Source organism: Terrapene carolina, unplaced genomic scaffold (genome assembly GCF_002925995.2).
Source record: "Terrapene carolina triunguis isolate 2854851 unplaced genomic scaffold, T_m_triunguis-2.0 Scaffold62, whole genome shotgun sequence".
NCBI lineage: Eukaryota > Metazoa > Chordata > Testudines > Emydidae > Terrapene > Terrapene triunguis.
Genome location: NW_020664413.1, coordinates 31,784,226 through 31,799,904, shown reverse-complemented (window position 1 = coordinate 31,799,904; position 15,679 = coordinate 31,784,226). Strand labels below are relative to the sequence as shown.

The window sequence follows — 15,679 nt, the reverse complement described above, 5'->3', positions numbered from 1 at the left end:
AACAAAAAAAAAAAAAAAAAAAAAAAAAAAAAAAGCCGCGATCGCGATCTGCGGCGGCAATTCGGCGGAAGGTCCTCCGCTCCAAGTGGGAGTGAGGGACCGTCCGCCGAATTGCCGCCGAATAGCTGGACATGCCGCCCCTCTCCAGAGTGGCCGCTCCAAGCACCTGCTTGGCAAGCTGGTGCCTGGAGCCGGCCCTGGGAACAATACTGTGTAAGTATAAGATTTTCACTTAGTTTTTAGACTGAAATTTTAGGTTTAAAATTAATAAAATGAAATTTTGTCTTAAGCTCTGTAGGAGAGGAGCCATGTCTTCATATATGCTTACATAACTGCAAGCACAGTGGGGCACCAGACTAGATTAGGGCCTCTGGATGGTACTGTAATACAAATAATAGATTTTTTTAAATTTTACTAAGTTCCAATCAGTTACACCTGTAGAAGTCAATTAAAGGCAGTGAGATTGTAGGGACTGAACTGACCTATATAGCCTTTCTGACTGGTAATAGTAATACCCAAGAAGGAAAGCTCATTTTGTCTCTTGATATCTCATTGTTTGCCAAGCTGGCAAGGAAAAGCAAATCCAGGTATTGAGTTTGTTAAGACTTGCTTGTAAGCCTCTTATTATTGGAAGTTAGATTTGTCACAGTAAACTTCTGTAACTTGTTAGTCCTTGCTGTTTTTATATTTATATATTTCAACAAGATAAACCCCAAGAAAAAACATTAAGAAATCTGACAAGATACGTTGTGTCAGCTTTGGGAGTGCAGGGTACATATGTAAATGATTTTTATGACTGTCAGTTTTGAAAGTAATAAATTAGACCAAAAAGTGCTGGTGAACTTCCTGTACACTTTAAAGAAATTTGAGGTCCTAGCACATTCATGTTTAACTTCAACTTTCTTATTCTGTTATTGTCTGGTTATGTCTGTAGCCTAAAGTGTCAAAATAGGTCTCCCAAGGAATCATTTTTACTTCTACAGTTTGCAAACCACAAAGTCTTTAGATTTATTGGGAGATGGGCGTCTCTACAGGTTACCACAGCAGTTCTTCCTCCAGTTCACACAAAGCTAAATGCTGGGCCTGGGTCTGGCCACTTCTTAAAGCTGGAAAATTGCCCTATAGGGGTAGGCAAGCATTCCCCCTGACAGTATGGAATCCTCCTATGGCATAGCTGATTCTATACTATCTGCACCTCTCTCTCCTGCGCGCACCACAGCCTTGGTATAGGGAGCAGGACTGAATGCTTGGTTCCCCTCTAGATTGTCAGCCACCACAGCCTGTTGCTGCAGCTAACATAACTTGGAGCTCCCCTCAGCTTTTTGGCATGCCTTTGTTGAAATACAGTGTTAACTACAAGCACGCAGGGAAATATTCTTATGTCATAAAACATTTAGATTTATTTTTAATGTTATCTTTTACAGAGTCTGATGTCAGTTTGCCAGATGCAAGTGTCAGTTGCTTAAATGAAAGCATGGGACACAGTAGCGCCACAAGTGGTGATTCAGGTACGATTTCTTTATATATTCTAGTAAGCGTGAAATAAGATGTATGGGAGCAAGCACATGGAGTGTTCTGTACCAAGAACGACGGTTTCATTGTGAGCTCCAGCTTAGTCTGTAAGCTCTTCGGGGCAAGGACTCTAGTTTCACGTAACACAGTGGGATCCTGACTGGGTCCTCTGGGCTCTTCCATAATATAAATGCCTAACGATATGCGACGTGCCATAAAGTAATTCATCACTTGCCTTTTCTGCAACTTCCGTCAAAGTAAAGTGCATCCCGGAAAAGAGAGTCAGTTTGTGCTCAGCCCCTGAATAAGGCAGTGAGAGGGAACAAGTTTTAGCAGCACTTTGACTGGTTATGTTTTGAGGGATCTAAGGGGTAGGGACAAGATTTTTCATGAGCAACTGTGTGACTTTAGGAGAACAAGTTCCACTGAAAATTAGAGAGACTTGTGTTCCTAAATCACTTAGAGCCAGCTACACAAAGGTATTTAGGCACATACATCCAACATTTAGGCACCACTGACATTCACAAAATCACTGCTCAGCTGCCACCTATGTCCCCATGACACCTAAGTTTCCGCTAGTCAATGTTTGCAAAGCTGACTAATTGCTGACTCCACCCCACAGCTAGCCAGCTCCTCAGCGCCCTAGTCCCAGAGGACCCACAGCAAGATTTTCAAACTAAGAGGGGGAATGCCTTGGGCAGGGACTTGAACCAACATCTCTCACATCCCAGCTGAGTGCCCTAACCACCAGACTGTTGAGTATTCTGAGGGGTGGCTCTCTATCTCTCTTGTTGGGACTGTTCCATTTAGTATAAATAACTAAATATTGATTGGGCCAGAGAGAGACTGATTCTATAGCCCACTGGTTAAGGCACTCACCTGAGAGGTGGGGAAGATAGGTTCAAGTCTCTGCTCAAGATCAGACAGAGCAGGGATTTGAGCTTGGGTCTCCTACATCCCAGTGCCCCACTCACTTAGCTCTTGTGCATTCTCACTCTCTTTTCTTTTGCTCCCCCTCCCCCCTGGATTTTTTTGTGAGAAAGGCCTCTGTTTTGAGGGCGGCACCAGCCTCTGGCCCATCAGTAAGGGACTTAAGGCCAGGATTAATAGGAATCAGACACCTAAATAACTTTGAGGCTCTGGCCCCAAAGATCTGTCCCTTTCCTGTGCATTTCACTCCCGGCTAGTTTAGATGGCTCCCTGCTCAGCTTGCTGGTTTCTGAGGATCACCTCCTTAGGTGCCTCACTCTCCCTATACAATACATGGCCTAAGCACCTAACTCAGGGGCTGAGAATTTCACGAGGCAGCAGAGTGGCTAGGGGTTAAGCGCTGCAACATGAGCAGAGCAATACCTAAGTATCATTGTGGATCGTCCTAGGCAGAGCTCGGTTGCCATCAAAGGGAAACCTTTTGTCTTCAGGGATCTAGCCCTAATAAAGATTGCCTCTGGCTCCCCTTTGTGTGGCGGCTGGGAACAATCTGGGTCTCCAGATATAACCAGCTGACACAATCTGTCTAATAAAACCAACATAAGGCATTCATGAAACCAATATTAATAATATGAAACCTTCATATAGGGCCTGGTCCAACACCAACTGAAGTCTACGAAAAGATTCCCATTGACTTCAGTGGGCATTGGGTCAGGTCGTCGTGCTATATATGTTCAAAATGTACAAACATTAATCACTCAGGGAATGGGATAAAAGGGGTTTTACATTTTTTTATTAATGTGTTAACTTGTTGAAGGTGAGCCCTGGGGTTCACCAGGACCAGTTAACACATGCTAAAATACAGCTTGCTCTGTCTACAGTCGGGTTTTAAAAAGATGTTCATTAAAATATGTTTGCTAACACAATTCTTGATAAACTATGGTTTGTTTGTTTTTACTCATCTAGCAAATCTAGTAAAGGCCAATATTAGAGCTAAGGAGAGAGAGAGGCCTCCTGCTAATGACAAAGTTTGGTATTTTAAATGAGTGTCAAGGGCGCTGTAATACTGTCATCAGTGGTTTACTAATAGTGTTTTACTGTACTGAAGTTTTTGTCCTTCACTTAGGTTTGATGGCAGTTTGATATTCAAAGATAATTTTTCTTTAAAAAAAAAATGGAGGTTAGGAAAAGGATGCAAAGCAAGAAATACTGATCGTGTGAGTAGATCCAGCACAGCAATTCATATGAGCCTTTCAGGGAAACAGCTAACTGGGAGAAAAGGACATCGCATAAAGGACATTCTTTAAAAAAAAATGTAAATCTATATGTTTATCAAAAGAGAGGAAAAAAGATATAGAAGAAAGAGAAATATTTTCCTAAAGCGGTTAGGTTAGTTTGAGGATTTCAAGACATTGAAAGTTAACCAAACAGACTGGTGATACAGTGCTAGTTTCAATATGATTAATCTATTGGATTTAGCCAAGCAGAAAGCAAACAAATGCACTTCCTCAAAACGGAGCAGTAGTAGTTAGATGACTACTGCCAAGCACTCTCTGGTGTGAATTTTCCTTTGCTCAGATAGTACTGCACTCAGACTAAAAGATAAAACAAGCGAAAAACACTTAGAAATGGAACCCGGATGTTTCCATCAGCAGTCTTTTCTCAAGGTTCATTAAATTCTGTTAGTTTAGTTTTATTTAATGGAATCAGATACAAAAAATGGAACACATTATACACAAAATAAGTAACAGTGATGTTAAAAGCCCTGCAATTCTTCATCCAGTGATCTCATCAGACAATGAGAGCGGGGTTTGTGATTTGTTTTTTGTTTAGTGAAATAGTGTCTTTATCTTTGCTGTGGAATGTAAGCACTTTGAGAACATATAAAGAGAATTCTATAAAAATATGGTTGAAAATAAAATAAATCTTAAATAAATGTATATACAATAGTGTAGAAATAAGTTCTGCCTTTTAAAATGCAGTAAGTTAATATGCATCAACTCAGGGCTTGATCCTGTTCCTGCTGTCTTTGTGCTGCGAGATTAGCATTGAGCCCATAATGTCACTCAGATTATGTCTACACTGCAAATTGAGGTGTGGTTGCACCATATTCGCATTGCTAGCCCTTGCTGCTGCATCTACTCTACTCTTTTCAGCCATGCTAGCATGGATATGCCTGCCTGTGCTGCAATCACACCTCAGAGTGCACTATAGACATACCCTTGGGAGGCAAGTGAAGATGGGATTGTAGCATGGGGAAGCATACCTGTGCTAGCTTTAATCTAGCTAGCATAGGTAACAGCAGTGAAGGCGTGGCAGTAATGTAATTCATGTGGGATTATACATATCAATGAAAGGTTAGCAGTATTTCAGGAGACATAGATTTCCAGAATCTGGACTACTTATTATGGACCAAATCCTTGGTCCTGCACAAAGCCCAAATAAATGGGATATGTGAGGGGGGGATTCTGTGGCAGATGACTAAATAAAGAGCAGCAGTAGAGCTGTACAAAGGCCACTACTGCCCCCGGGCTGCCTTAGCGTCTCCAGTCACTATACTCCCTCCTCAAACAGTGGTTTTGGTGGTGGATTCTCAGTTTGTGGATCATGTACTGAAAAGCTTTGCTTCATACTCAGACAGAGTCCTTACAGAGCCCTATGGTATGCAGAGATTGTTTCCTTTAACATCCATCAATAGAACTATACTAGCTCACAGCATTCGAGGACTTACTTCCACTGCCCCTACTTGTATTGGAGGATTTGGCTCTATAGGTGTTAAGTAATAAATTAACACATATAACTGGCTTTGCCTATTTCCTGATTATGTTTATTCTGAACAAGCCTCTGACTGGGCTGCTTTTCAACCCAGGAAGTCCCTTAGATTAATTAAAGTAAAACTTTTGGACATGTCCAGTTATCTACGCCAGATTTTTCTGTTAGTATAAGGGAAATTGTTCAGATTTGCACAAGACAAAAGCAGTTACATGGAGAGGCCTTCATTTTACTCGGAAAACATATGTCATGTTTAAATTTGTATTATATTTAAACTTTTCCCATGTTATTTGTAGAATTTGCTGGTGATTTCCTCTGTTTGACTGTTTGTATTTTTCCATCCTCTTAGATGAGGACAATATGGACAAAAGAGCTTCCCCTGAACCAGAGCTGATTCTCAGAGATTACCAGATGGAGGTTGCAAAACCAGCACTGAATGGGGAGAACGTTATAATATGTCTCCCTACAGGCAGTGGTAAAACCAGAGTGGCTGTTTACATTACCAAAGAGCATTTGGATAAGAAGAAAAGAGCATCAGAGCCTGGAAAAGTTATAGTACTTGTGAATAAGGTATCCTGTGCCATTATAACAGGAATAGCAGATTAAAGCTTTTTGCATTATCAGAAATGTGGGGCCGGAAGGGACCTTGAGAAATCATCTAGTCCAGTCCCTGAGCTGAGGCAGGGCCGTGTATACCATGTTAATATTAATCTTTTAAATTAAGCACAAATCATTATGCCAATAAATTCTTTGAATCGAGCTATGTTTAAGAGGGCAGTGATCCAGATTCTGATCTCCATTACGCTGGTGTAAATCCAAAGGATTCCCATTTACATCAGTACAACTGAGAAGCTAATCTGCCCTATCAATTATATAGAGAAAAAAAATTACCATTATCTGTGTTACTTAGAACAGTTTAGATGAAAATTGAAAATATTATTTAAAAAAAATCAAAATGTATGTTTCATCATTATGATATTTTTATACCTGAGTTTGATAATGAAGGCCATCTGCTGGGTTTCGCTTTTCTTTGTAGCAATTTTTAGCCAGTTTTTCTAAGTGGTTCTGTTGAGGAAGAACAAGTTTAAGTTTACAGCACTGCAATGGAATGTATAAATTAAAACTGTTCTCACTGAAATTTTAAAATACTATACAAATATTTCTATTCACATTAGAATTGTGTAAATAAACAAAAAAGTATAGCCTATACCCTTAACTTAAATAATATTTAAATTGTCGGTGTGTCTTTAAAATCTATTTGTTAAAATATTTCTCTAGAGTTTAATAAAAATATCTGTATTAAAAATTTTGGTGGATAGATTTTTTTACCACATTATTAGGGGTGTGTGGGGGGGGGGAACATGCCCCTAAATAACTAATTAATGAAACCTTTAGAAGATTTTTCATTCTTGATGTAAAAATCCAGTAAACCCACTCTCATAAAAATACAGTACAGTCCTTAGTACAGTACTTTGCCATTGGGCATTTTCCACTGTCTCTGTAGCACAAAATACCCAAGGTCTGTAGTATTATAGGCATTAATAATTCTGTCTAGATTGGGGTATATTCTCTCACAGTGCATGTACTCTATATTCCATTAATGCCAATGGGTATTTTGTGTACTTAGAGAAGAAATTTACCCCAAAATATGTAATAAAGGTATGGGTATCCAGTGTGACAAGCTCATATAAAAGGTCTGGGGATACTGTTATAGAATAAATACTGGTTTACACAGAATGGAAGTTTGTTAGCTAACAATCATTTGATGTGTGATATGCGTTTTATAGAATTAATTCTGCGTGTCCTGTGTAGTTCAAATTCTTCTCTGGAAACTTTTATTCAGGTACCACTAGTGGAGCAGCATTTCAGAAAAGAGTTCAACCCATTCCTGAAGCATTGGTATCGGGTTACTGGATTAAGTGGTGATTCTCAGCTGAAAATCTCATTTCCTGAAGTTGTAAGAAAGAATGATGTCATTATCAGTACTGCCCAGATCCTTGAGAATTCACTGTTGAATGCAACCACAGAAGATGATGAAGAAGGTGTCCAGTTATCAGGCAAGTTTTTCACTCTAGGTTTTCTTTGGGGGACTTAACGTGTGGTTCCTCTCCGGAAAGTGTCAGTGTGAAAAAGGCATGGTGCGGTTCCATGCTCATTGTTTCTTACTGCTGTTTTTCTAATTGTTAACCTTGCAAACTCAACCTGAGCTGTGAGAGTCAAGATGAATTCTTGCCCTCTTGCGCACCATCACCAGAAATAAAAATTTTGGCAGCCAAATTAGACAGAGTGATACCTTTGCATCTCCATTCCCTTCAATGTGTTTGCCAAAGTGAACTGACTGGAATCTAGTAAACAATTATGTGGATGATGCAAAAGGGAATAGAATCCAGCTGATGCAATCTTAGCTGTGTTGATCCAATAGCAATGATGGACAAAAAACAGTAAGAACTTTATTTTAGTTAAGTAGATATGACTGAATACAGAATAGGAACCACTTTGTTGAGTAGTAAGATAGCATTTTTACATAGTCACTTTTCAAAGCCGAATTGTACTTGAGTCCTTAGCTGTTATATTCCTTTACACACACACACACAGAGAAATGGGATTGCTCAACATCACAACTCTGTGAGGTAGGCAACTATAATAATATCCCATTGTTGGAGAAACTAAGGTCCACAGAAGTTAAACTACTTGCCCAAATTAATAAAGGGATCTGTGAGGGGAATGGGAAGGAATTCTCCTATTTCCCAGCAATAGACCAGCAGTGGAGCTACAGCGCGTGCGCCTGACTCCATTGACTTCAGTGGGGCCACGATTTCACCCAAGCTGTGGATCCTGCCACCTGTAGTCTCCAAATCATGTGTCCCATTTCCATAGCGGAAATGCACCTATTCTGGTAGGCTAGGCCCCTCTGAATAACAACAGTAATGCCTTCCAAAATACACAGGTTCCAAGTGGAAGGGCAAAATAGGTGTTATAAGAATCCAATTCAGGAGACTCTGACAACCTGCTGGTACTATAGCAATAGTCCTGCAATACTTTGGGACAAAGCAAAATGGGCTGTGCCCATTCTGACGTACTAGGGCACTGTGTGAGGACATACACATCTCCTCAGTGAATATATACCACAAGCTAATCTCCTTTCCTAGCTGTCAATATTCAGCCCTAAGGTAAAGTGCCCGTTGTTCATTCTCCACATCTCCTCCCTTGCTCCTTATCTTTTCTCATGGCCTTTTTAAACAGGAGTCTTAAATTTCACTCCACTGCCTACATATGCAAATAGAACAGGGAGATGTTTTATGTCTTTGATTGCCACCCTGTGATTTTAAAATAGTATAGAGCATCCTTGACACAGTCCCTTTTCTAACTGTAGAGTACTGCATGCTTCTGCTTTGCATTTTTGGGGCAGGGTTACCAGTTACGGAGCGCCCCTTCTTGGCCACGGGTGCTTCTGCAGCACCTTCACTCTGTTCCCTCTCTTTTGGGTTCCCTCTGGATCTCCCCGCAGCCTTTCTCAGGACTTCCACCAACCCCCTCCTGGGGCTGAGTTAATAGCGAAAAGCAAGTCAAATGGTCTTCATTGTCCCAAATATAAAGTCCATTACAGCAACACAAAAGTTCATACTCCTCTCCAGTTATTCTGCCACAGGTGGAGCTCTTACCCTGCCCCAGACTGTTTTTCTTGGGGCTGCCAATCATGTACTTCCTAGTGGGAGCTCAGCATTCTGGGTCTGGCTTCCTTCTCCATGGTGGTGCATTCTCTCTTCCGAAGGAGAAGGCAGCATATATACTGCCCTTCTTCGGAGAGCTTCCCCCCAATTTCCTGGGAGGGAAAGGAGCCCTGCCCCACCCTACATTACAGGGCTTCTGGTCCCTGCCTTTCCCCCCTCCCCCCCAAAGTCTCTGGAACAAGGTCTTCCAGCCACCTCTGGTCTTGAAAAACAAGCAAACAATATCTAATTATCCTCAGTTTCCCCAATTACAAGACACTGGTGATGATACAGTAACTTAACATTTCTGTATTCTTTCCAGTGGCTTTTGTGTATCTCTTCTATATATAGCTTGCCCTCCTCCCCATCTTGTATTTCTTTTTTTCTTTTTTCTTTCTTTCTTAAGGGAAAAAACCTCTGTCTGCTTAGACTGTGAGCTTCTTGGGCAAGGCCATCCATTCCTGAATGTCTGGAAAGCATTTAACACGTCATAGGTGCTCCCATAAATAAATAACAAAGCACAGTTTGTTGAACACATGGTTAAAAAAGTGTGTTTCTGGGGTTCATTCTTGCAACAACAAAAGGCAGTTTATATAATGTAAAAAAATACTTTGCACTTTAATTGTGCTGTTTCAAACAGATTTCAAAGCACATTGCAATACATACACATAATAAACAAAACCCTCCAGGGATATTGCATGAAATTTACTTTCTTTTAAAGCAAATATATTTTAGATCCCAAACAGATTTACAGGGTCTCTCTTCATTAGTGGCATGGTATCCTTTGCTGTAAGAAGATTGATTTACTCCAGTACTGCATTCAAAGGAAATCTTAACCATTTTGTACTGGGTGTGTTTTCCAGACTTTTCTCTCATTGTTATTGATGAATGTCATCACACCCAGAAGGAAGGCGTCTATAACAATATAATGCGACGTTATTTAAAAGAAAAGATGAAAAACAATAGATTCAGAAAAGAAAACAAACCCTTGATTCCACAGCCTCAGATCCTGGGACTAACTGCTTCACCTGGCGTAGGAGGAGCAAGAACTCATCAGAAAGCTGAAGAACATATTCTGAAAGTAAGTAGCCCTTAAAGTTGCAAATCACCCAGGAATATTATCTTATTCAAGCAAAATTCCTATTGAAGTCAGTATTTTGCTGTAAATGAATCCCCTAATTTTTGGTGGGTACATAGGCCTGATTCTGTAAACCTCATAAGTAAGTTGTCCCTTTGAAGTTAGTGAAATCATTTGCATGAGTAAGGATTTGCAGGATCTGGTAAATAGATAGGGTTGGCTTCACTTTATTATTAGAAACCTACAAATCCCATCAGTGCTCTGGAAATTGTAGAGTACTGTCATGTCCTGCAGGAACATGTTGTTTTTTAGATGTGTTTTTTAGAGCTGCTGATATTTTAGAGCTTCAACATTTGTGTGGGTTGAAGAAGGTGGGAAACAATCCAGTAATGCTTAAACAGGCAGCAATTGTTGTGGATAGAACAATAAGCAATCAAAGGTGTAAATTTCTAACAATTAGAACTTCTAATTAGGAAGGAAGAATGGGTAATTTGCATAAGATGATTCTGGAGACAGTAGCCAACTTCTGCTCTTATTTACACAGCTGTAAATCCCATGTAACTCTATTTTAAATGGACTCCATTGGAATTATATTGGTGAGACAAAAAGCAGAATTTAGCCCAATGCCTCAGTGCAATTTCTAGGTGAGCCAATCACTGTTGAATAGGCATGCCCTATAAGAAGAAGTTGTGTTGTCTCAAGCCAGTTAGATTAGGAAGAATTGTGAGGTACTTTTAAAAATACAGCCACTTGCTGTCTTAAAGAAAACCAGAAAACCTATAGTCTTCATCTGTATTGAAAACGTAGTAAATAGGATATTTGTTTTTGGTTTAATTTTTGATGAAGAAATGTTGCAATTCAGATTTCTAGACTATTGCAAATAGATTGCTACTGCTGATGTCATATACCCTTTGTTTTCTACATTCATGAAGATATAAATGTTTCCCTTTATCGTCACTGAGATTAATATAATAGAGAGAAAATATTTTCTTACTGAAAACATCAAAAGTGAAAAAATCTCTCAATCTGTGCAGTTAACAGGCAAATGTCTACATGTTTCATGTTCCAAAAAGGTCCAGCTCTTACTTTTATAATTACTCTCTGAAACCCAATTTCCTATATTCCACTTTATTATCCTACATGTATCCAAAGTCTTTTTGATCTAGATTTTTCATGTCTAAATCTTGATGTACTTTTTTTTTTTTCATCTCAAATTCCCATTTTGCAATCTAAGCTGATAGTTACATTTGTTTGTTTCCTCTATACAGGAAGGCTCATCTTCGATTTACAGTGTGGTTTGATTCGCTTATCTCAGATGCTTTTCCCACACTTCTTTACATTTTGCAGAACTATATAGGATACGTAGGATGTGCACACTGTCTTTTTAAGGAAGAACTTAAATTAGATCAGATACCATGTTAAAACATGTATATAAATAAAGAAGGCACAGTATACTCATCCAACTGTTTATGTAGAATAACTCATAAAATATATGAAAAGTAAAACAAAAATCTTTCTCCTTCCAGATTTGTGCTAATCTTGATGCATATAGACTCATGACTGTTGAAGAACATGTCTCCCAGCTGAAAGATCAGGTGAAGGAACCATATAAGAAGTTTGTGATTGCAGATGACAAAAGAAGGGTATGATGTTTTGTTTTTGTCTTGTTTTGTTTTTGCAAAATCTAAGCAGTAAAGTACGTTCATCTTTAAAGAGGTATTGACTGGAGTCAAGGTTTTTTAGGCCAACGCTATTGCCCTGCAGGTTGATAGTGATCCACAGTATTTCTACTCATCCAACAATAAATGAACTCATTGGAAAAAGAAACAAAATTTATATACACCTCTACCCCGATATAACGCGACCCGATATAACACGAATTCGGATATCACGTGGTAAAGCAGTGCTCTTTGGGGGCGGGGCTGTTCACTCCGGCGGATCAAAGCAAGTTCAATATAACGCGGTTTCACCTATAACGCGGTAAAATTTTTTGGCTCCCGAGGACAGTGTTATATCGGAGTAGAGGTGTATGTTGAAATTAATGACGCACTGTATTTCTGTAGACAAATGTCAAGCTGAATGTAAAATGTTTCTTTCCTTTTCAAAAGGGCTTTGGGTTGCTCTTATATTTTTGAGATAACAGAAAGAATAGTATTAATTTAGGGTCATAGTTAAGTTTGTGTTGTGAGGAAATTTGCATTACTTTATATTCATTAGAAATGTATTATGTGGACAGTATAATATTTATGATGTCCTTAGCTATTCATTTCCTTGGCTTTAAGTGTTTAGATAAGCAAGTATCTTCAGCAACCTTAATTGTTTTCTGAAACAAATTTTTGTTTAAGGAATTTCCTGTAGACAATATTAAACTGAAAAGGTCAGTCCATTTTTGTTGCTGGCAGAATAACGATTGTAAGTTTAATTACTTTTTATCCATGTGCTTTTAGGATCCCTTTAGAGAGAAAATTACAGAAATCATGACAGAAATTCAAAATTATTGTCACCTCAACCCAACATTTGAATTTGGAACTCAGCCCTACGAACAGTGGGCGGTTAAAGAGGAGAAAAAAGGTATTAAAGTATTTTTTAACATAAATGCATCATGACTTTGGAGGTGTTTTAGCCATCTGTGTGTGCAGCCATACAAACAGGCACAGATACAGATGTGTATATATATGTTCTGTTTTTAGCTGCAAAAGAAGAAAACCGTAAAGAACGTGTTTGTGCAGAGCATTTAAAGAAATATAATGATGCCCTGCAAATTAATGACACTATCCGAATGATCGATGCATACAACCACCTCAATAACTTCTATAAGGAGGAGAAAAGCAAGAAAACAACAGTAAATGAAGACGACGATGAACCAGTAGCATCAAAACTAGATGAAACAGATACGTTTCTGATAAAGTTATTTTACGGTGAGCATGAACTATACGTTGATACTTTGTAAAATCTGAAATCCATGCAGCTGACTAGTATACACTGCTGACGTAATATGTGATTTGCATTGGTACTTATTAGTTCCTAGACACTTCTATGGCATTCAGTGCTATAGAGTTTGTATGTCACAGCATACTGTATAAAATATATTAAACACCCTGTCAGCATCATACGATATTTTCATATCTAATGGTATAGTCCATTGTACAAAAGTGTATTCTCGTATTCAAGATTTTGCATATTTCTGATGCAAGCTCAGGAGATCATTTATCGCACGTTAACCAGTCTGTCAGGTACTTGAAGTTTCTGGGGATTGATAATTGTGAGACGCAGTCTCTCATGTCTAGGTCACTGGTGTGAATCCAGTCTAGGTTGATGACTGAAACTTGTTTCTGTCAGATGGTTGTTTGATGGGCTATGTGAGGTTCTTCAAACATGATCATTAAATCCTCTGCCCTTCTTCTCAGGCTGCCAACAAGAACAACTGTGACTGCTAATTGTAGGGGTGGTTCTGTCATGTGGATAGTTGTTTGGTAGTCTCGGCCTATTGCAGCTAGACTAACATTTTTTAGTACAATAAATAAGGCAAGCTATGCTTCTGATTTGCTATGGCTCTTTTAATTCAAACCCTTGTGCCAAAAAAACACACACTCTATTTTTACTTTTCATTCAGAGGAGAAAGTTCTGATTATTGTTAATATAAATTACCATAGACCTCAATGGGAACAGGATCAGACCGATTGATAATTTGGACCAAATCCTAGTTGCCATCTAGAATTTAGAAGTGTGTGTTGGGTTCTTTGTTGCTATAAATACAAACCCTCTGTGCCTCCACCACCACATACGCACACCTCCTAGTGAGCCAGGAAAAATAGCTTCCTAATAGAAATGGCTTTTTACTAAAGATAAAGCGTACTGGAAACCTGAGGGATATTCTAAAGAGAAAGGGCCCCATCAAATTAGGTCACAAAATTTAGGTTTTGTGAAACCACGCTGCAAAGCCAAACTTCTTATAAAGATTTATTGTAAAATATTTAATAGCATCTTAAATATGCCTGGTCCTTACAGAATATAGATAACATACGTTATTGTAGATAAGCCTCAAAGAGATAATAGGCACAACAGTCACAGTAGAAATGTTTGATATATTTTTTTTTCAACTTCCAGTGGAGGAAGGTTTATATTTAAAGGAAACCCCTTCAAATGTTTGCAGCCTGAACATGTCAACATCGGGTTAATATCTGAGAACTAGAAAGTTAAACAGCTCAGAAAGTAAAACTTAGTAGACTAGCCTGTTTTTCATTGCCAAAAGTGAATGAAATTCAAAGAGCCTAATGAGGGAACAGTAAATTAAAAATCTATTCCATTTTATTACTGAAGGTGGCATTAGTGACACTGGGAAAGAAATTTATTTTTACATTAATTTTTCTCTGTTGTTTAAGACAGGGGATTGCCTATGGGAGGTGGTCCTTACTGTAGATTTCACTGTGTAATGGTTTTAACTAATTAGAGTGCCTAAAGAAACTTGTCACAACTCCAATATTTGATTACATTCTAAGATAGTATTAATAAGTCTCATTCCCTCAAAAAAGCACATTATGTGTGATGGAATTCACTATATGCTCCTCCCATGCTGTGGCAAACATATAGTGTAATGAACGTGTCTAAGGCCATTCAGCTGAAATTTGCATTCCTCTGTAAGGCACTGAACGTATAACGTTTTTTTCAGACAATAAGCCAGACCTGGTGCTTCTTCCATGCAATGGAAATTGTCAGTGCGGGGCATCCTTACAAGGGTCCCTCAATGGGCATGGCCTCTGTCCTCTCAAAGCCACCACCCCACAAATGCACTCCAGTTGTAAGGTCCAGTGTGTCTTAATGTAGGGATTTTTAATATAAAGCCTGCCAACACTTCTCAAGCTGTTCGGTAGAGTAGTGTAAGGGCTAAAGTATTGTTTATTCTTGAGACCCCAAAAATGTTGTAACATAAAGTAGTTTGTAAAGTAAATTGCTGTGTCCCAGCCCTTCATACTGTGGTGTGAATTAGCTTGTATGGGAGAAATATAAATTCATTCTGCTTTTTGACTTTTCTAAAGCATTTATTTACATGATGGCATCTTGTTGATTTTATATTTATTTTTACAGCAAAAAAGAAACAGCTGAAAGAGTTGGCTGGAAAGCCGGAATATGAAAATGAGAAGCTGACACAGTTGCGAAACACCTTAATGGAGGAGTTCACAAAGACTGATGAAGCTAGGGGAATTATCTTCACAAAGACTCGGCAAAGTGCATTTGCCCTTTTTCAGTGGATTAAGGACAACACAAAATTTGAAGAAGTGGGAATTAAAGCTCACTACCTTATTGGCGCTGGGCATAACAGTGAATTTAAACCCATGACTCAGGTAACTCTAACAGAAAATGTAACTAAAGGAGTGGTGTTAAAAATGTGTTTATATTTAAAGGAGGCAGCTTGTCTTAATTGTTAGAGCAGAGGACCGGGGGTCAGGAGACCTGAATTCTAGTCCCACATCTGTGTCTGACTTTGTGCGATCTTTTTCAAATCACCTACCTGCTTTGTGTCTCATTTCTCCATCTGAAGAGTGGGGGCACTCATAGCCACCTTTGGTAAAGCACTTTGAGAGGCTTAGTTGAAAAGCATTACATAAGTACAAAGTGCTATTCATATTTTAAAATACATTTGTTGAAAACTAGACCATCCCGCCCTCACTTATCAGTT

The 15,679-nt window shown here is 38.9% G+C and overlaps 1 protein-coding gene across 1 annotated transcript in view; it reads left to right on the top strand.

Annotated features, from left to right (window-relative positions):
- Positions 1–15,679, top strand: part of IFIH1 (interferon induced with helicase C domain 1) — a 39,920-nt gene that overhangs the window by 16,227 nt on the left and 8,014 nt on the right. Inside the window, exons 4-11 of the mRNA XM_024204183.2 lie at positions 1,425–1,508; positions 5,564–5,784; positions 7,058–7,271; positions 9,788–10,005; positions 11,529–11,645; positions 12,450–12,573; positions 12,693–12,920; positions 15,088–15,344. Of these exons, the coding sequence (XP_024059951.2) occupies positions 1,425–1,508; positions 5,564–5,784; positions 7,058–7,271; positions 9,788–10,005; positions 11,529–11,645; positions 12,450–12,573; positions 12,693–12,920; positions 15,088–15,344 (1,463 nt within the window). The remainder of the gene's footprint in view (positions 1–1,424; positions 1,509–5,563; positions 5,785–7,057; positions 7,272–9,787; positions 10,006–11,528; positions 11,646–12,449; positions 12,574–12,692; positions 12,921–15,087; positions 15,345–15,679) is intronic.